This window comes from Plectrocnemia conspersa, unplaced genomic scaffold (genome assembly GCF_051122295.1).
Source record: "Plectrocnemia conspersa isolate PC_06_02 unplaced genomic scaffold, ASM5112229v1 ptg000005l, whole genome shotgun sequence".
In the NCBI taxonomy this organism is placed as follows: Eukaryota; Metazoa; Arthropoda; class Insecta; order Trichoptera; family Polycentropodidae; genus Plectrocnemia; species Plectrocnemia conspersa.
This window is the reverse complement of record NW_028277169.1, coordinates 19,627,368-19,650,014: the sequence shown is the minus strand read 5'-3', so window position 1 is coordinate 19,650,014 and position 22,647 is coordinate 19,627,368. Positions and strand designations below refer to the sequence as shown.

The following is a 22,647-nucleotide window of genomic DNA, read 5'->3' as shown; positions in this document are numbered from 1 at the left end:
TTCACTGTTAGTAGTAATAGCTTTATTTTTAACTGACTGCTATTGTATACTAAATAAATATTATACTTTTGTATATTAAAATATATGAAATAAAAAAATAAATCAATATATAAATTGTTTGTTATTTATATGTACAATTGTTTCACCTCTATACAAATTTAGCCCTTTGTGACCCGAAACGTCATATTGAATGACTCGTTTTTGTAGCAATTTGGTCCTGGAATCATATTACACGGGGACATAAACGTTCCAGGATACATTTGAATTACAAAGTTTTACGACTCGGCAATCAGGTGAACGGATCGCCAGAGTTTGAAGCCTACCTCTGCCGCAGGGACGATAATAAAAATATCCAATTAAACAGTCAAAGGTCGTCGTCCTTTCGGCGCGTAGAGAAGAGAAGGCCTTCCTTTCCTTCAAATCAAATGCTTTAACTCTAATTAACAATTATACGCGCAGACGAGTCGCAACCCGCATAATCCGACGGCAAACGGTGCATATTTAAATTTGGATGTTCCGCTTTCGAATGTTTGTTTGAAGTGTAACACAATTTCAGAGTTTAATATATAGTGAAGCTTTGCTATATGACATAAAAAGGATGTAGATGCTCCTAATTGGTGTAATATAAGCATACTTAGTAATATAGCGTATGGAATTAAAGTGAAAGATTTTTTAATTCATATGCAAATGCAAATATAAAGCAATGCAACTTCTATAAAATTGGTATTTTATTTTTAAATGAATCGTTTTAAAACGTTTCACAAGAAAACAATCAGACGAGAGCTTGTTTACGTAATTGGCTATTATTCTTTAGAGTTTTATTATCTTTTAAAATCCCTGGATCTTGATTATTTATTATTCTGATTGAATCAAAATAAGATAAGTCAAGTAAAAATATTTTGTTTTGCTTTTATCTACATGCATGCATAGATTAACATTAAGTTACGATACTTGTGTGGGGGACCACACAGATAAGTCCTCGATTGTATGGGATCCTATTCTTGAAACTCGCGGTAAAATCTGTGACCATAAGTGATTATTTATACTGTCGCTGCTACGCTACCTAAAAGACCTCTGAGGATCTTCCACTGACATCATTCCTCCACCAGCTACTCCACCACTGCATGGAGAAAACATCTCGCAACTTATAATCTGTCGCAATATGTAATATAATCTTATAAAGTTCTTACTAGTTTTCACCTGCGTCTTCTTGACTGCGAAGTCACACCCCTCAGGGTTACCAAAATTCAAAATAAAAAATAGAAAGTTTTTTGTTTTCTATTTTTGATGTTCTAAAATAAATTTTTATCTTGAATATGCAAAAAACATTAAATATTTAAAAAAGTTTGAAATATATAATCAAAAATAAGTTTTTTCCGTAAATTTTCATCCAGTAGTATAAACTAGTTTTTTTATAAATTATATCACATAAGTATACTTTAAGGTTTGAAAACTCTAAGGGTGAGCGAGCCAGTGAGATGCAGTTGAATCTAGTTAGTTTTATTAGATTATATTACAATTGCGACAGACGATAAATGGCGAGTTGTTTTCTCCGAGCGGTGGTGGAGAAGCTGGCGCAGGGATGATGTTCGTAGAAGATCCTCCGAAGTCTTATAGTGCCTGTAGCGAGTGTCTGGAAGCAGTTCCTTTTGCTGCAATGATCGTGTTTGGAAGTCTCAGGTTGTCTGCCAGGCTGAGTGAATCTGCTAGTCTCTTTGAGTGACTACTTGTAACTGCCTTCTCCTCATCGAAGTCCAGGCATAAGTATCCAGGGCTTCAAAGATTGCTGATCAATCACAATCATACAGCGATCATTCAGCCAATAGATGTACTCCTTTATTTTAACAGCGAAATAGATATACACCTTTAGAAAGTGACATTGGCTTGATGGAAATTATCCAAGATCGTGTTGCATTGCAACGAAAATATTGTGGATTCGGTGATTTATTATATCCATGATCGTTTCGCAACAAAGAAATATTTTCTCAATGATAGAATATTTACAGTAAGATCACTTGTGTGTTATTTTTTCTAGTCGTAACAAGGGCTTTTGTGTGGTCCATCATTTATGCTATTATCTTGTTTTCTTGTTGATGAATGATAATTTTGGTCACAAAAAATTAACGCAAGTTTTGAGAATAACACCCTTTCAAACGTGGGCATCTGTGTGCAGTCGTCACAAATAAAAACAGGCATGAATTTTTTTAGATATTGATTCGGTTCCTGTAACTCATTTTAAGCGTAGTTTGGATTTTAAATAATAAATATAAATTAAAAAAAGTAGAGTTTTTTCCGTAGTAGTAAAAAATACTATTTTTTTGGTATTAAATTGACAATTATGTAATATAGTGGTTAGTGTTAATATTGAATATGTATAAAATACTAATGAATTTGATTTGATACTGTATTTTATTTAAATCATAAAATCTATCTATTTCAAATAAAAATGTGTAAAAACGAGAAATTTTACTATTTTTTAAAATAATATCGAAAATACTTATAAATAACACATTTTTAATATACAGAAAATTATCAATATTACTATTTATTTTATTAAACTTTCTATTTTAGTGCAAAAAAATTTTGTACTCAGTGTACATGACAAACAGTGTTATTTAAAGTGCAAAATACGAATTTTATTACAAAATAATTATTATGAAAATAGACAAAACATAACAGTTATTGTGATACAAATACTGAAATTGAATAAACATGATAAACTTTATTCTGTATGTGAATCTCAGACGAGTGCGCCCGTATGATGCACTATGGAGATAAGAAAGAAAGTCTAGATGTACAGTACAGAAAGTTGAAACTTTAGCAAATGAGATGAGATTAGAAAAAGCGCGATGGGCAAGACCTACTATCTCCCACAGTTTTAAGTATCGTGTTGAATTCTGGCAATAACATAAAAATGTATGTATGTACCTATTTATTTATATGTAATAAATAAATATGTATTAACAAACATATATAAAAATTCTTTCTGCTCTTTCTCTCTCTCGTATATAAAAACAAATAAAGGGATACAAAATTAGGCATTAAAATTGTATTGCTTTTTATTATAAAATATTTATATATTTAAGCGTAAAGGGTTATATATTTTTTGTCTATTTTTATAATTTTATAGATAATGATTATCGGTCATATTTTATAACGGTTGTGAAAAATGAAAAGTTAAATTAAGCGTTTTTCTTGAGGTAAATTAGAATAGGGTAGTAAAAGCTTTAAAGGTATTCCGGTAACAAATGAAGTATAGAGCTTTCTAAATTTAACAAGGCATTTCGAGGGGGAGAGAGATTAATCGAAACGCAAGTTGGAGTTGCCGAGGATTTGCAATAATCCTTGATGGAGGAATTGCCAAGAGAAAGCCATGAAAACTTCATCAAATTGTTCAAGTGAGGATTAAGGGCACAAAGTCTTAGGAGGTACATTTTTGAAACACACGCTGAACACTGAAACGTTATTATTTATTTCATAAATAACTTAACTAGAATATTAAAGTATGAAATATGTTTAGACGTTAAAGAAGCCTGCCTTTCTCTGATTCGCTAACTTGAAATAGCTTTCAAGAGTTGAAATATTGCCTTTAAAACATTTTATTGCGTTTATTTATAAATAAACATTTGCACAGTGTGATAAACGGCAAACGTTTGTCAATATTGATTAAACGGTAATTCGTCGCGGCGATATTTTGTATATTCACTAGATTTGAGTCGAATAAGTTTTTCAAAGAGGTCGGAAAATTAAAGTCTCGTAAAAGCTGTAACTTTGCCGACTGAAGCTTTTTGTTAAAACTCGTAAAAGTTTCAAAGAATAAGAAAAGTTAGCCAAAATTCACATTTACACACACACATACGCATGCGACAAATCGGCTTATGTTCAAAAGCGCAAAACATTTACTTTATATTCCTAAAATATCGTCATTAGGCTATTTTTGTATTACAAAAATTTTTCCAGCAAATGAGAATGTGAATATGACATTTAAAATAAATTTATTGTCGCATACTACTTGATAGTTTATTTATTATGAAAGCTAGAGATGTTATCTCATACGCTTATAATTGCTATTCGGTCGAAGTTGGAGTTTTGTTATACATAGACAATTTCAAATATGTTTTGACAAAAAGGTATTATTTCACGTTACAAATATAATTATAAATGTATATATTGCCATCTAGATAACATTTTAAATATTTATTACATTTGCACGATATTAAGTTACCCAAAAATGCTGAGTGAACTGACTGCCAAGTTTCGCTATCACGCAAAAACGCGTGAGCGGACTGTAGTGTGTTACTTAATTAACTTAAATTTATATTATTATAAAAAAATGTAGAAAGATAGATAGACTTGAAAGTAAATTTTCATTAAAACGTTTCTAAGTTAAAGCGATTAATAAACGCCATTTTTATTTATTTGCTATGGCCAACTCTAACACTTCTTATTAAAAGTAGGAAATGATAAAGATCTTACTATAATTTAAGGTAATAATTGAGTCGTCAAGGAGAGTAACTGTTGGCAGAAACATAGTACACTTGGTGTGCCATCGGCCGTAAACGATTGTCAAGGTTATGGTACATATGCTGTGCCATCGGCCTGTATAGTATTATACTTATATAAATATTGAAAAATATTATTATTATTGATATATACAACTTCAGTACTTTTAACCTCATAAAAATATTGAGTCTTATTGATTATTATCATTAGTATTGTTAAAGTTTGAGAAGCATGAAAAACGTGCAAGATTGTTTGATTTTTCGTACCACCTTGTAGGCTGTTTTATTATAGAATCGATTGCGAAATCGTCCATGATCTGGCATGATGGCGTTGAGTTCGATTTCTTCGCACCCCAGCCCTTGGTAATTGGGTTTATTTTATGATTACAATGTTCGACGTCGAGATGGGTAGGCAGAAGTCGCAAATTGCAATAAGCCCCTTCGGCAACTTGGCACAATAACCAGTTTGGAACGTAGCTCGTTATCGACGGAGATTGAGCATACAGTATAAAAAAAAATGTCACGGCTCGGTATTACTGTGTAATACGATGAAATTGCTAAAATCGAAGAAAAGACGACGGGTTGTTATTTGGTGAATATCAAATTTCACACTGTATTGAACATATTTTGTCATCTGTCATTATTGAATGACACTCGAAAGGCTATTAATTTTATTATATTTTATGCCTAAAGAGAGCAAAATTGCGTAGTTTACTGATAGGAATATATATTGACGTAATGTATTAAAGAACTAAAATTAAAGAAATGCTCACATATCGCACATTTTCCCTGCAACTAACTTTATGAAGTTTCGTTTTATGATGTTCCGGTCATCATCTAAGGCAAAGTCTTAATCTTATGTTATATCATTTCTAAACCACAAATTAAATTTTAATTTTAAACTTATAACACCTGGGTGGACCTATACATATTGATTACATTTTTTTTGTATGAAAATAATATAAAAGCAAAATGTGTAAAAAATCTCAACTGCCCATTACATGTAATGCGTAGAAACTGCCGATATGACAAAAAAATAATACCGTTTCCAAAACTCGAGGGGAAAGTTGAAAATGTCCTGGGGTTGTTTTAACCCACTTGCGAGTGTGCAGTTGGAAACATGAAGTGTGGCTGGAGTGAGTTTTAGGCCCACTCACCACCCATGTGCCATTCTCCATAACATTATATATTTTAATGAGATTCTTAATTCTTAACGAGACACTTGACTCTCCCGAGAATGTGTTTGGCGCAGTGTATGCTTTATATCGGTTTTTAGCGGAATAATTATGATAAGTTATAAATGCAAAAAATATGTATCAGAGGCTATAGTTGCAATAAGCATGGATGACAGTAATGCATTTATGGGTTTATAAAACACTATTGTATATTTTTTTACTAAAAATATTAAATACCAGCTCATAAATGCGAGATCTATGGGGAGAATTTTATTTTATATTTTACGTTTTTAAAGCATCAAGTGCTCTTATATCTCAAAAACGTTTTTGTGGAACTTATATAAAAGCTATTCATCTATAGAAATTTATTCAAAATGTTTTTTTTTGGGTCAGCATATATGTGCGTATATTAGAATATTAAACGTTTGTGAACTTCCGTCATTTCGAAGAAATTTAATATGAGCTTTGAACGCTTCAAACATGAAACATTATAATATTATATATTTTTTCTTTATCCTATGAAATATTATGTAATATATGTGTTTTATGAAAAAGTACCATACATGAGTATTTAGGTGTCGTAAAAAATATATACATTACACTATAAGCTATAAATTTGAATATTGCAATAAGAAGGTAACTCTACATAGTATATTCAATTTTTTTTGTGTTAAATTATTTTCAAAGAATCATTATTAATATATATATATATATATATATAAATATATATATATATATATATATATATATATATATATATATATATATATATATATATATATATATATATATATATATATATATATATATATATATATATATATATATATATACATTCACTGACATCCATTTAAATTTTAATTATTAGATGCCATCATGCAGCTAGGACTGATTTTATCAACAGTTTTTTTTATTAGTATAAATAAAAAATGTTGCATAAAAAGAGTAGGTCCGTGCCAGATGCTCAAAAATATGCATGATTTTATTGAAGCTGTAAATAAAGATCGGAAGTATTGAATGGCAAAAAATTGAATATGATTTATAAGCTTCTCGTGGCTTTATCTTTGCTTTGGTAATTTAGTAACTACAACAATAATCAAATGAGAAAATCAGGAAATTGTAAAAATATTTATGGACTTTTTACAGAGTTACGCCACTGAACTTCAATCTCGTTTCTTAGATAATTCAAATAGATTTTATGGAGATTTATATAAAAAATTAACAAGATACTAAAGTTCAAAATATTGATAGTATATTGTCTAGATTGGCCATTATATTTACTGAAATTGCTACCGTTAACATATTGATTTAATCCACTTGATAATTATGTTTGCGTCATATATACGATTTAAATTTAAGCTCAATTCGATCATTAACGAAAGCACTGAAACAGCCACCGTCATGCGAGTGTAATCAAAATCAATTATGGAGACTCGCGAAAACTCAAACCGTTGTCAGAGCACAATAGCGGCAAACACACACACGCGACGCAATTAATACAAATTGCCAATTGAAAATTTCGCAATGTAATTAACAATTTAATGTTGCTTGCCAAATTGTATTTTTAAACTTCATTACGCTGCTGCTAAACACCGGGCGGTTTTCCTGCCAGATTTTAATTGGGGAAAGCCGGCGGAAAATTTTCCGGCCGATGGCTATTAAAATTTATGGGGAAATTTTGTGTGTGTGTTTTTTTAAACTTTAGCACCGGTACGTATCATCGCCGTTGCGGTAATGATAACATTTAATTTTCTAATATGCAAACTCCGGTGAAACCCATTGTGTATTTTGGCAAGCTTATCCGCGTGTTATTCTCGTTACATCAATATCCATTTCGGATGAAATTTCTTTGAAAACTAATTTAAATAACTGATTTATATTATAGACAATTTATTTTTATTTTGCTTATTGCTGCTTTATATTAGTTATATGGACGATTTTTTTTAACATAATTACACACTATTTATGTATGTATTTAAAAAAAAGTAAAGTGCACTATTTATATGTTAGACTTTAATTAATCCCCAAATATTATTTACTGGCAAGCTAAATATACAATACATTTTTTACCGTTTAAGAATTAGAATTTCATCGCCCATTATTATGCTTTGTCAAAAAGGTGCTGTGTATTTAAAAAAAAATACGTACGCAACATTTTATCAAATAGAGATGTCAAAATAAATTTTAAGGTATTGACGCATAATACAATAAAAACAATATTCAAGACATACGTCAATTCGTATTTAAGATAAAATATTTTTCAGATCTATCAATGACACCACAAAATATGTTATATTAATAAAATATAATAGTGCAAATATGCTACTTATTTAATTTTAAGCAAAAATGTTATACATTTTATATAAAAAAAAAAGTATGACACATAACAATATGGTAAACAATGCTAATCATTATCTTGATAATATTCTGTAAAATAAATATGTTTTTAAGAGTTTAAAGAATTTAGATGTATTTTATATGATATATATATCACTTATTTATTTATTTATTTTCAACCTAAAGTTGCGACATGACAGGCGTTAGTCATTTACATATTTTTTAAATTACAGCTTTCAATCAATATATTATATGTTACTATGCACGACTGAATTTAAATTATTAAAAAAAACCTAATCTGTGATGTTCGATCAAAATTTAAATTATTAAATTATCGCTAATAATCATAACAAAAAATATGGTATTAAAACCCATTGTTTTTTTAGGTATTAGCCACCGACGATAACACTAATCTATCTTCCTTGTTTTTTATTGTGATCAAAGCAAAAATAGATAAATGTAAACACATATACTATTGTAAACACAGAACTTTAACTATTCAGTTATGTGCTTTTGGTAAGCTAACTTTAAAGGTTTCATGAAAACACGTTTGGGGAAAACCACCATCTAATCCAGCAAACACTATATTAAGTACCCAATTTACCATGCAACCACGAATGGGAGGTGGTCCTTGAAATATACGACATCAGTAAAAGATATTTAGAAAACACGACACAAAAATATTTAAACCGCAAATATAAAATAATTTAATTTAAATATAAAATTACACGCTAATTTTTCTCATATGATCTCGTTTTTTTAATTGTTAAATTTTTTAAATTTTTATTCTTAATTATTTTTTAATACAATATGAATATTATAGTATATTAAAATAAAAAGTATATATATAACTCAAGCTAAGTTAAAGTTTTGTGCTAAAAATTTAAATATGGAATTTGCAATGTTGAAAAGTCTATCAATACAAAATCACTAATAGAATTGTATTTGTATCAAAAATACTGTGCGTGTTATTTTACTATTGATACAAAAAAGTATATTTTTTCTAGCATCTGCGGTTTTTTTAAAGTCAATGTTATAAATAAAAATTAATGATGCAGATAAAATTAATAAATATTTTTACAGAAAAATCGTGTTATTTAAACATTCTGACAATAAACTGAAGAATTATATATAGTGTTAATATAGTTTTACCATTAATTTGTGACATATTAAACCGATAACATACAGTTTAATATATGTATAATGCTTAATATGTACAGCCTTGGCCATAATAATGGGGCATCCCTAAAAATGACGTGTAACTCTTTATAAGTGCATAGTCTGACCGAAATATTTTATCAGGTAGTTTAACCGTAATTCTGAGAACTATACAAAGAAATTTGTCGTTTTTAGTTTTAATGTGATTTGTCTAAATACTTTTTTTATATAATAATTTATTTTTAATGTTATATAAACATTAAATTAATGCCCAAAAAACACGGATTCAGTAAAGCTAAAAGAGCGAATATAATTTTATTGCGTTCGTATATTGCATATTATTGACTAAATATATCGGAAATTAATAAACACGTTAATTGTTTATTATACACAATCCAAAATGCTTTGAAACTCGAAGGTTAGAGTAGACCCAAAAACAATGAGATTGGACATCTGATGATTAAGTGTCATTTGGTTCGAATAAACCAACTTTGAAACTAAAATTGGTTAATATAAAAAAAATAAGCTATTAATTTTTTTTTTAATAAGCATCATGATTTTAAACATTTTTTTATTGTTTATGTGACCCCTGGTGTAGTAAACGTGCGTCGAAGATCCAAAGATGAATATCAATCTGATTGCGTAGTACCAAAAGTCGAATAAAATGGCGGAAGCGTTATGGCCTGGGGTTGCATGGCAGCAGCAGTACACTTGCGAGGGTAGTATGAATAGTGACATTTATATTTTAATGTTATAATCTAATTTAATGGATACCTACTGGAAAATATTTCCAAGCACAGATCACATTATGATCTGATTCCAGCAAGGAAACGCTCCATGGCATACTTCGCTAAAATGCAGGTGTTAATTTGCGTCAAAAGGATTTGATGGCCTACACAGTCACCAGACCTAAATACTGTAGAGCATTTATAAGGAATATTAAAAGAAAAGGTTGGCCAATACAATTGCAAACCCAAAATTAAGCTGCGAGAAAAATTGCAGATGGAATGGAGAAAATTGTCTCCGTCCACCCGCAAATCATTAGTTGACAGTATGCCAAAAAGGGTTGCAGCTGTGATTATAGTTAAGATTAAGGCTACTAAATAATAAAAATAAGCTTAAAATAAACATTTTTAACAATCTTAGTTGGTTTTTTATTTATATTTTCACGATTTTTTAAGATAAAATTCACATTTATTGGGGTGCCCCATTATTATGTCCATGCCTGTATATATAATATATATATAATGCTGGATATATTATTTATGTAGGTACAATTATACGCACAGACTAATGTGAAGTAATGCACAAATAATTCATTGAAGTTTTGATGAAATTATTGTAAAATGATTTTATTTACTAATATACAATGTTTATGACTTAAAATAAAATATTAATAATAAAGACAACATGTCTTATATAAAATGTCGAATATTAAACCTATTTTAAAAATAGTGTTTCTAAATTTAAAAACTAAACAATGTTTCAAATTGAGATATATTATAGTCAACCCTTAATTTTTTTTTAAAGTTAATTTTTATTAGAATTTTAAGATTTTTCTATAACAAAATTAGTCTTACGAAAAATTATATCTGCAGTTTACTAAAATTTCTAAAATTATTATTTTACTTTCTTTCATTAAGCAACTATTTAAGTACTTAATCTATTATATTTATTAAATGAAAAAATATTTATTTAATAAATCACAGAATGGAATGTGAATTCGTTGTAAGTTCGTCTTAAAAAGAATTGAATCAGATATCGATATTAAACAACGTATTTTTGATTATAAAAGAGCAGTAGCAGGTTTTGAATATTTACGTAAACATAGACGATTAAAAGAATCTAACCGAAGAATTTTAAGAAAAGTTATTAAATAAAATTATTGTATATGTAAGTAAAATTAATTAGTACAAAACATTGCGATTCATTTTAATAATAAAAGAAAATAATATAAAATTAATATTATATTAGATAATATAATATTAATCGCTTTACCAATAAGATTAAGCAGATCTGAGATCATAAATACTACGTTCTTCTTATTCGTCTGATTTAACGCTTAGTATTGAACCACCTATTCGCAGAAATTAAAAAAATGCAGAGCAAGCATTTTTAATTTCTTTACGAATGAAAGGGAGCGATAAATGAATGGGTAAACAGTGATTCATATTTTTTTGCTAAGGGTCTAAAAAAGCTGCTGCTTGAAATTTATACAAATACATATATTTTCTATATATAGATATACTATATATGTGAATTTGTGTAGCGCCAAAATACTTGATTATCATATTGTATTATAGAAAAAACAACCTATGTGTAATATTATTAATACAACAAGGTTGCTTTGCATATTCATTTATTATGCGTGCTCTCTCATGTCACAAAGTAGCTCGTCGGAGCATAACAAGGCTTATCCAAACCTATGATATAAGAAATGAGAAAAAAATAACACAGCAAACTCACCCTCTCGGAAACAGCACCGCGGTGAAGTTGAGTTTTACTTTCGTGTGTATAGAGCTGGTTGCAAATAAATAGCGGCATCTGACATATGGCGGATAGAGTCCGGGATATCCCGGGCTGGCCGCCACGCATGCTCCGGAACTCCTGCATCCGACGTCCTGGTACAGCCAATCGCAATCTGTTAAGGAGAAAAAAAGAAAATTAAATTTCAGTCAATGGATAATCCTCGATTTCATTCCAAAGATAAGGGTCACCGCACAAAAATGCCTCGAGGAGCTGTCACAGAACAAGAAAAGTGGAAAATTTTCCCGCCCCAGATGGGTCCGGGAGACAAGTCATATTTCAAGTGAGGATAAAGACGTCCGCGAGACGAAGCCTGTCAAATTTAACGTTAATGCTGACGTTGGTTCTTAATATTTTTCATGTCAAATTAACAGGATCTATGACTGAAAATATGAGAATGTATTGCTATCTTTGATTTGTGTCAGGCGGTCAAGAAAGCGTTATCGTTCTATCTATTTTTATAATAATAAAAAGAGGACATCCTAAAAACGATTTTTCAATAAGTAAATAAAGTGCTAGACCAAAAGCATTTTCACTTTATATGACTGTGACGAATAGTACTCATATAACACTTTATTTTTTATATTTATAAAATTATAATATAAATACAATTTATACGTTTAAAATGTTATTGCATTTATTATCGACAATAAACTACTATATTGCGAGTCATCACTCGGAATGGAACGATCTAGATGATTTTTTTTGCTGCAATAATGGTTTTAATTTATTTTGCTGTAACCAAGCTTCTTCAGCTAAATAACCGACTGCATCACAATCATTGTCACGCGATCGTCGTAAAAGATAGTATCCCCAAATATCAATAGATAAAAAAATACGGCTTGATCGACATAACCTCAATCTTCATACGTACTAAGTACTAAATCGGAAGCAATGATAATGTTATGCATTATAAAAGGAACAACTCACTTTTCGGCCTCGGAGCCCGTTGACGGGAATTCAAAATTTGAAGATTTCATTACGAAGATTGTTTTATAATTGTTTATCTTGTATAATCAATGTATTCTTTTAATCCTCAACACATTATGTATATATTTAATTTTCATAGTTATAACACACCTTGTTAATTTGCAATCCGATTATTAATATTCAATCAAATCGAACAAATGAAAATTATTGTCGCATAGCAAAATTTCATTTATTATAAATAATAATTATTTAAAACTGTTGTCACGTTGATGTCGGCCATCTTGTTTTATATTTAAATGCTTGTTTTTCATTGGTCGAAACAATCGAATGCATTAACGGCGGCTCGAAAATTATATACAAATTTCATAATTTTTTTCCCACAGTTTGGTATAAAAATACTTTGAATATATTATACACTTTTATAAGAAAAAAGCCTAATTAAAATAATAAAATTATTTGCAAAGTGTTGCTAATATTGTGAAATAAAAAATTAGAACAACTTTTAAAACATATTTAATTTAAACTTAAAGTAACTAAATTAAATACAATAATGAAACATATTTTGTAAAATAGATGAAGTTACTATTACAAGTTAAATATTTTTTATACTGTGCGAATTTAATTTAATAATTGAAAAAATGCGTATTTTTTGTTTCTAAATGTGTTTTAAAATGCATGATATAATCTTTAAAATAATTCTAAAACCAAGTAAATAAAAACCGCGTAGTTATAAAAAAAATTAACAGTGATGTACTATATAAATAGTATTAAATATTTTTTATATGTAATAATTTGTATTAAAAAATATTTTTAGTTAAAATTAAAAATTACTGTAGTAGACTAAATATATTTTTAAATTACACATTAAGGCATTAGAATTTACAATACCTTATATGTACGACCTATTTTAATTATATAATAATCACCAATTCTGATCTCCCAACACGAAAGAAATAAAAAAAAAACACTAAGGTCTATATGATACTTGATCCCAGGACTTTCAGGTCAATATTTTCATCAAATCTTACAGATAAAAGTTTATTTTAAATCATTTATATCTAGTATAAAATCGATAAATTTGTGTAAATACTGTATTTATAAATAAGTGTATGATTAGTTATATTATGCAGTAATAAGAAAATAGCAAGTAAGTTATTTTTTATTACCTAGTCGTAAGTATAACTTTTTAGGGCAAACAAATAATTTAAAGGCCAACAAAACAAGCGCGTCGTCTGAATCGTCACTAACTTTTTCCGACCGCCTAATAAATAATTGACTATTATTTTACTGCCCTTTACATATTTTATAATTATTACTTTGAATACTTCACTCGTGACATTGCAACATAAAATTGCACATAAGAAAAACGATTATATCCCAAGTTGATCGTTTTCTCAGTAAATGTCACTTCAACTTACACTATGGCTCAGTCAAAGTTTAATTTTTATTTTATGCATGCATTATATTAGTATTATTATTTATTTTGTATATCTATGACCTAGCTCGATTTGAATTGATAATCAAGTTATTTATGCGTAAGATTAAGAAAATGTAGGTAAAACTTATTTGTGACGATAGTTTAGAATAATAATTGTATATTAATTACTTCTATCAAACACAGTAGAAATTGAGAAAGATTTATATTGGGCTAAAGCCCAAGTCTTTCAGGTAAATAGTTAGCGATTTATATCACTCGTATGTAGTGCTGGAGAAAAATAATTTTGAATCATTAAATTTTTTAAATGTGATATTTTTAAATTAGCTTAAGATCAAGTAATTTTATTGTGTAGTATTATGAGATAGGCCAATAAGTTAGTTGTTTGGAATGAGCCGTAAATATGACATTTTAGGCTGATAGAGAAGGTTAACGAGCAACAAATGAGCGCGCGGTCAGAATTGGCATTTTTTTTCCGACCGCGTAATAAATAATTTAACGCCGCTCTTGATACTGATTTTGCTTCTCTCAATATATACTAAATTTATTTTAGTACATAATAATACATGAGATGCTCCGTTAGTGACAATGCAACTATAAATTGCACATAATAAATTATCTCCCAAATCGATTGTTGCCTTATCAAGCGTCATCGTGACTTACTCATCATTGTTCAGTAAATGTTTGATTTTTATTTTATGCATACATATGTAATATTCTATTTTAGATTAAGTTGCTTATTATTATTTATTTTACCTAATGTGTATGCCATAGGTATATTTGCATTAATCATCACATTAAGAAAAATCTAAGTATTTATATAATAATCACTAGTTCTGGTCTCATATCTAAATTAAAAATACACAAAGATTCATCTGATTCAAAGCTAGCTTAAATTTTCTGTCGCGAAGATAATCATTAATTATGCAGATAAATAAAAGAAGAACTTAGCTTTGATTAGCTTATATATTAATCCATTGTGTCAAACAGTGTCGAAGGCCTTTTCTATATTTAGCAGAGCCATGCCCTTATCTCTCCTGATATTATTATTTTTGGATGTAAACTCAGCAACTCTAGTTGTGTGCCGTCGAATGTTCTGATCTAAAATGAAATTGAAAACTTGAAAAAATTTCATTTACTGAAGAACGTTTTAAGATAAGTCGCTTGAAGATTTGACAGTTGATTGAGCGTTGACAGTTGACAGAACTAGGTCCTTACCTACTTTTTGGATTAAAAATATCTTGACGGATTTCTAAGTATCCAATGTTTACGCAAGCATTTAAAAGTTTTGTTTTTTGAAGCAAATGTCTTAGCACGATATTTTCTATTTTATCTGCCCCCATGGCCTTTTTCTGATCTTACATTTATAAGTTGTTAGCCATATTTCATAAGGTTTAATCAGGAAGTCCTTATAAAGGATCGATAATTTTTTATGATTTATCAAAGACGTCGTTTACGCGTAGATAGAATCTCCACTTGCTCTCAAAAGTGATTCAGAGAAGTTTAGTGGAAGTTTCTTTAGCCAAAATGTTCCTACCAAACGAGATGAAGAATATGATACAGTTTGGCACTTTTCGACACTAAAGCCCATCTTAATAGATAATCTAAATTACTCGATCAAACATAGTTCTAATGCATTTGAACATTTTAGATCATCTGCATACAGAAGAAAACACTTTATCTCATTAATAAATATCGAGGTGGATCTTGAAATACACCCGAAGCAGTGATTTACTCTTTCGAGAATCGGGTGCCATACTCGCTCAAATAACTCGAGAATAACTGAGTTATGTCATCCGAGCAAACAAGGTCCAAAATGACAAATAACAAACTACAAATAAAATTCGATAGATGCGGTCATGACAGTGTCGTTTTCTTGTGTTTATGCATTTTTTTAATATCTGTATAATCTGCGCAGTATTTTTGAGGGTGTCAAATTAAGCTGATTATATGTAGATTTATACTCTAATTAGGATTGGCAAATTGACACAATGTCGAGTTTTTGCAAATAATTAAATGTGCATTGAATGCGCAAAGATATTATGAAGAATAGTCCGAAGCTGGGGCGACGAAGTTAATGAATTCCCTTCCCCCTTTATTGTTTTCCTCGGCGGGAGACTCCATAAAAGCATAATCATGTTCAATTCCAGCGTTGAAAATACTTCGTATCTGCCCTGTAGTCTGCTGCCTGGGGGTGTATAAGTGCATTGAAAAATAGACGGGGTCGGGTCTAATGAAGCAGTCGAACCGTACATTCTGACGCTAAGCAATTAGCAAAAAACTAATGGGTGTTTTAATAGGAGATAATTAGGGTTAAATATTTAGCTATGTGGGCTCTTATACGTGAGCAATGAGTTGATGTAAGTATTATGCTCGTCGTAAATTTAAAGATTAAAAGAAGAATAGACATAATTTTTATCATTAACTACACACTAACATAAAAATCATTGTAATTTTAATATCGTATTACGCCGAATTAAAGTATGATTTGGTAATCTAAAAACTATTTTTGCTAGTAAGTGGTTTAATTTAAATTATGAGCTAGAAGCAGTATGTTTATTATGATCAAATAAAATCACATGAAAATTTAGAAAGACCATATCTAGAAATTACAAACACATTTTCTCAGTTTGCAAGCCGTAAACTTTTCGAATGGTTCACTTTTATTTTAAATATTAAAGCATTTATTATTTAGATAGGTCTAAAATTATTATACCCAAAAGTTCGATAGTGCTATTAGACTACCTAACTACCTGACTTGAATGAAGTATCAAGCTAAGTTGTTAAGCTTATAATGTAATACTTTTTATTAACATTAAGTCGAGTATTCGCGTGTCTGCCACCGATGATAATCGCGTTAACACAACCGCAAACGCGGCATTGTATCGCTCACAGCCACTTAACCCCATAACAATATCCATAAACAATCGCTATGTAATGAATTCTCCAGCTTCAAAGATTGTAGCGCTACTTATACGCATATACACACACTTATGTATACAATATCTACTTATGTTAGTAGCTGGAGGCTGTGTGTGGGAAGCGGATTGAAACGCTTTACTTGCTCACTTGTATCTGCGACACGACACAGAAAAGGCATCCTTTGACGTGGAATCGCTTAAGGTACTATGACAAGCCCGCTGTGTTGTTATTATATTACAGCAATAACTAACATGAATTGTTATTGCTGTAAACACAATACGTCGCATGAACGACATGTAAACGCTCTGAATATTGGTATACAGAGGCTGGTTTAACGGTGAGCGAACCGTACTTGATGTTTACAGTATTTTTTCATCAAATACTGCCTATTATGCCAGAAAATTATTTTATAACATCCAAATATATTCACAAAGAAATTATAACAATTAAATCAAATATTAATCAAAACGTAGCTAAGTACCTCTTTAAGTATAATTCTTGAATCAGATAAGAACGACTTAATTTAATATTCGATAAAAACAAATTAAATGGCTACCTAAACAATGAGCGAAAGAACGTATATATATTTTTTCATTAAATTTCTTAAAAGACAAAGCAAAACAAAATTTATTTATCGCTGAAAATAATTAATAACGGGAGCATCATGCGCTGAAAATAATTAAAAGCAAAGTATATACAATAGATACAAAATACAACCGAGAAGTTCTAGAATACTGTTCTAGGCATAATGAGCATTATTTATATTTATGTGCCGCAATGGTAAAACTGTGAAAGATTATCTTTAATCAGTGTATACTTATAATACAGGCTTGCTTCATACAATATTATTTTTATTGCTTTTATGTAATACTCTATTATAAACCTTTCGTTGCTACATGTGTTACAATGAAAGGAACACAATCAGAAAATACTAAATAAGTAGTGAGACACGAAGCAATGTCTGTAAATATGTGACATCTATGGGGATCATATTCTTGATACTCGCTTTCAAAGCTGTGACCAAAAGTAATTATCTATCAATACAAATTTACGACTAGAAAAAAGGGTTTCTTCATAAATAACACGCAACGATTCTCCGGTACATTGAATAAATACTTCTTTGTTACGAAACAGTCACGGGAAACAATATATCACCGGAAGACAAATAACAACGTAAAGTCACAATACTCCCGTTACACTAAATGTCGCTTTCTAAAGACGTATACTTATTTCGACGTTCTAAGAAGCGAGTGCAATGATTGGCTGGATGATCGCTGCATGATTTTGATTAATTAGGAAGCTTTACATGTCTGAATACATAAGGTTGGTCTCCAAGGAGGATCTAGCAGACTCGAAGACACCGGTAGACATTCGAAAAGACTGGCAGACTCCACCATACGAGCGCCGCAGCAGAGAGGGATCAACCTCCGCAATACTGTCACTGCCATATGAACCAAAACTCTGTGGATCTTCCACTGACATCATCCTTCCGCCAGTTTCTCTAGCACCGCCCAGAGTATAACAATCTCGCCCATCATAGTCTTTCATGAAATCTATGTCATAAAATCTAATAAAGTTGTGACTAATTTCCACCTGCGTCTTACTGGCTACAAAATCACAACCCCTTCTTCTAAGTTTATGTTAAAGAGCTTTTAAATAACCGATGTCTTGAATTCCGAAATGAGACGAAGTCCTCAAATGATGTGTCTGAGAAAAAGTGAGAATGAAAATGTGATTGCCCGGGTTTCCATATTTATCACTCCCTTTATGGAAGATATTGTTGTCCGCCTATTATCCGTATGAAGATTAAAACAAATACAATTTTTTTTAATAAATTGTCGTTTATCGCTAATACTGATTATAAACGGCTTTGTTCATTATATTTACTTAAGGCGACGGGTATTATATTCCTTTCTGAATTATAGCATGTACCTTGTAATATGAGCTGTTAAAAAAAATCCCACGGTGGTGTCCTATTTTAATCAAGAAACCCATTTTTTATTAAACAGTTAGAACACTTAATCACGTGGTTAATTAGCCTGAATTGTGAATCGAAAAGTGGTTAAATTGATTACAACTTAAAAACAAAATATGTCACTATGCACGACTTAGCTAAATTTAATTTTTAATTATTTAAGAATATCTAATGTTTAATAATTAATTGGAATCAAATTTATATAATAATCACTAATTCTGATCTTCTTGAAATGTAATTTATTCACTAAAGAGCTAATCTATTATTTAAAGCTATATACACATTTTTTAAGGACCTACTCTTACTTTTGTTGCGACCACACACAGATGACCACGTTCAAAAGGGTCATTGCTTCAAACCGTAAACACGCGTTAATGAACAAAAACAGTCATTTATTTACAATGGAGACAAACAACATAATAGCGTAAATGATTTGGAGGACCGCACAGACCTCGAGTTACAGTAAATATTCTCCGTCGTTAAGAGAATCTTTTTGTGGAGAAAAGGTCACGTATATCATAAATTATCACATCCGTGATATTTCCGAAAATGCAATACGACCTTGAACGAGCGAACGTCGCTTTCTAAAGGCGTATACTTATTTCACCGTTCTACGAAGCGACTGCAGCGATTGGCTGGAAGATCGCTGCACACATGCAATTGGCCAGCAAGTCTCATAGTCCTTGATATATAAGCCTGGACTCCGATGAGGGGAGGCAGACAGTCAGAAAGTAAGACAGTCGGAGAGTGACACAGTCACCCAGTCAGGAAACACAAAGTCAGAGTCACCAGCAGCCACTCGAAGAGACCTGCAGACACGCCCCCACCGACAGACGCCAGACGAACTGGAACTCCCGAACGACCATCACCGCAAGAGGAACTGCCTCCTGATATACACTGCAGACAACCACAAGAACCCTGAGGATCGTCTACGGACATCATTAGCTGCGTCAGCTTCACCACCGCGCCTCGCCTATAATCATCCGTCACATATTATTATATTATTTGAAATTAACTCGAAAAAGAGTTAATTTCAAAGAAAAATAATAATATACATGCCTAATATTAACTAACCTGTATTTGTATTGAGATTGTCTCATCGTTGTCTTTGTTTTCCTCGTCATCTACCCCGCATGAAAAATGACTGTGAACATCCAACGTCTCAACTCTTCCCCTTGCCCTTAATCAAAACTAAGCTAATTCCCCAAAGTCGTCCGCGAACCACAAATTATCCCATTACTTCCATCCCGCACAATCCCAACCTTGCATTTATAATTAGAGCAAACTTTCGCAAACACCGAAAAACTGCGCCTTGTGCCTGCGCCTGTAGATATATATAAATACACAACCCTTAGCTGTGTGGCGGAAATAAAAAGCAGGTGGTCCGGGGGTGGTAGTGGTGGCGAGATTTAGCTTAGCAGACGACGGATATCTCAAGATCAGGGCCTAAATCGACGACCTGTTTACAGTGCTCGTTAAAAAGACAGCCGGCGCTTTAGATCTAGAGGGGTAGATAGAATATCCGAGCGGCAAGAGATTCCTCTCTTTCTCTCTCGCTGTCTAACCTTCCCTCCTCCGGATATTGCCAATCTACGGGGAAACTATTAATCGTGGTAGCCGAAGGAGGCAAAAAAATATTTCTACCGTAAGAGGTTGACGTTGAACAAGACCCTGAACATAAAAAAGATATTATCCAGAAGGATCCGGCGGCCCGGAGGACATTACTCATCCGTGGAGATCGTAATTGTACCTCTAATACGCTAACTGTCAAAACTAGTAATGATTTAGTGCATTATATGTTCGTCCTAGAACAAGAAAAAGCATTGCTCGATTTCCTTTATATACATATATATAAAAGTAGTATACGTGTTCATCATCCCTTACGCTATATAAAATGGATGGAGAGGGATATTTAAACGCGCATACAGTATCCATAAACAATTGAGGTCTCAGAATAAAGGTAATAGAATTTATACGGGCGGTCGAGGTAGTAAAATAGAAGGCCTACGTCCACGAGAAGGTAGACCGGTTTTCTAAATTATCGTGTAATTGAGGTTTTCCCAATCGGGTAATTTGTAAGTAAAAATAAATAATAAAGTGTTGCTTTTTAGTTTAGGTAAGTACAATTTAACGTACCTACTAGACACTACATTGACGCTAATCACGAACCGTAAACTGGAGTGAGATTGATCATTGAGATGTGAGATTGATCAGCACTAAAGATATATAAATTGGGTATCGATAAAGTAAATTAGATATTTTAAGTAATTGCAATATATATTTTGATAAATTACTACAATGCTTATAAGTACTTCAAAAAGTTACTCAATGGTTATAGATGGCTAGCTTGTATAATTTAGTTTGTTAATATCTTTAATTCTGTCCAATAAAAATAATTTAAGATAATAAGATCTTTACAAACGAGGTCCATATGTGTGGTCCTCCACAAAATAAATAGCAACACACGTCGATCGTAAAATGAATTTCACATATTACATTTTAAATTTAATTTAGCCCACATAAGCGTATAACAGCGTCAGTTGCTTAATCAAAGCAAATCTTAAAACAATGCAATTTTTGAGCATGAGAAACAATTAGGCACCAAAACCAAAATATCGGGCATACTTTACATTTAAGAAAAGTATAAATGTTTAAGACGATAAAAGATTTGAGAAAAAGTGATAATCTATATATTACGCTATTAAGTTATAAATACCGGCAGGTCGGTGGTCCCCTTTGTCATACCAATACCGACAATGAAACAAGAGACAAATCCAATTTGTTTGATATAAACCACACACTGACAAGTCGAAATCCTTATCATTATTCCGCACATGCACGATTTGCTTTTAGAACTCAAGAGGATTCGCATCGCAATTGTTTAATCTCGACGACCGTTAAAAACCTGCCAAACGAACGCAAATAGCCACTCACAAATATACTGATTACAGCCAGACCAGTAATTAATCATGGCAGAAAACGTAGCGAGCCCTAAATTTCCCTCAGAGTGTGTCACATATATATATAAAAGGCTGATGATACACAAAGTCCTAACATAACTTATACTTAACTATTATATAAAACATCAATACTTCAATAGAGTTATCTGACATGGACTGGCTGATTGTGTATAAAGAACAGTTTGTAAATGAATTTAAGACCTTCAAAAATCTATTTAGAAACTGAAATAATGGTCCATGTGACGACAAAAGTCCAATAGTCTCAATGAAAGCACTATAGAGAGCTTAGAGCATAAAAACACAACAAGTTCAATCAAATAACCAAGTTTTATTTGACTATAGCCGTTTACGTAAAACAATACAAAAAAAAGCATTTGAATTGTGGCAGAACAATTTTTGAATTTATGGCTACGATAACGCATCGGCTTAAATTTTACTATTTATTAATGAGTTTTTGCTGAAAAATTATATATTTTGCCGTATTTACTAGATTTTTAAAATTATACTTTAACCCTTTCCGTGCCTTGGGCTCGTTAACGAGTAGTATATTTCAGTGCGCGTCAGACTGATCATAACAAATGAGCGTTTACATACTCGTGTATATACAACTAATTTTACTAGGCAAAGTCCTTTGAATGTTACAAAATATTGAAAGCAAAGGAAATAAATACAAAGATTCATGTATTATACATAAGAGATTTAAAAATATCGCTCAACATTCTACACA

General features: G+C 30.9%; 1 protein-coding gene across 15 annotated transcripts in view; it reads right to left on the bottom strand.

Annotated features, from left to right (window-relative positions):
- Positions 1-22,647, bottom strand: part of LOC148235052 (uncharacterized) — a 398,703-nt gene that overhangs the window by 67,840 nt on the left and 308,216 nt on the right. For all 15 annotated transcript variants that reach the window (XM_088185419.1, XM_088185421.1, XM_088185409.1 and 12 more), the window contains one exon: positions 11,639-11,813. In XM_088185419.1, coding sequence (XP_088041545.1) covers positions 11,639-11,813 — 175 coding nt within the window. The remainder of the gene's footprint in view (positions 1-11,638; positions 11,814-22,647) is intronic.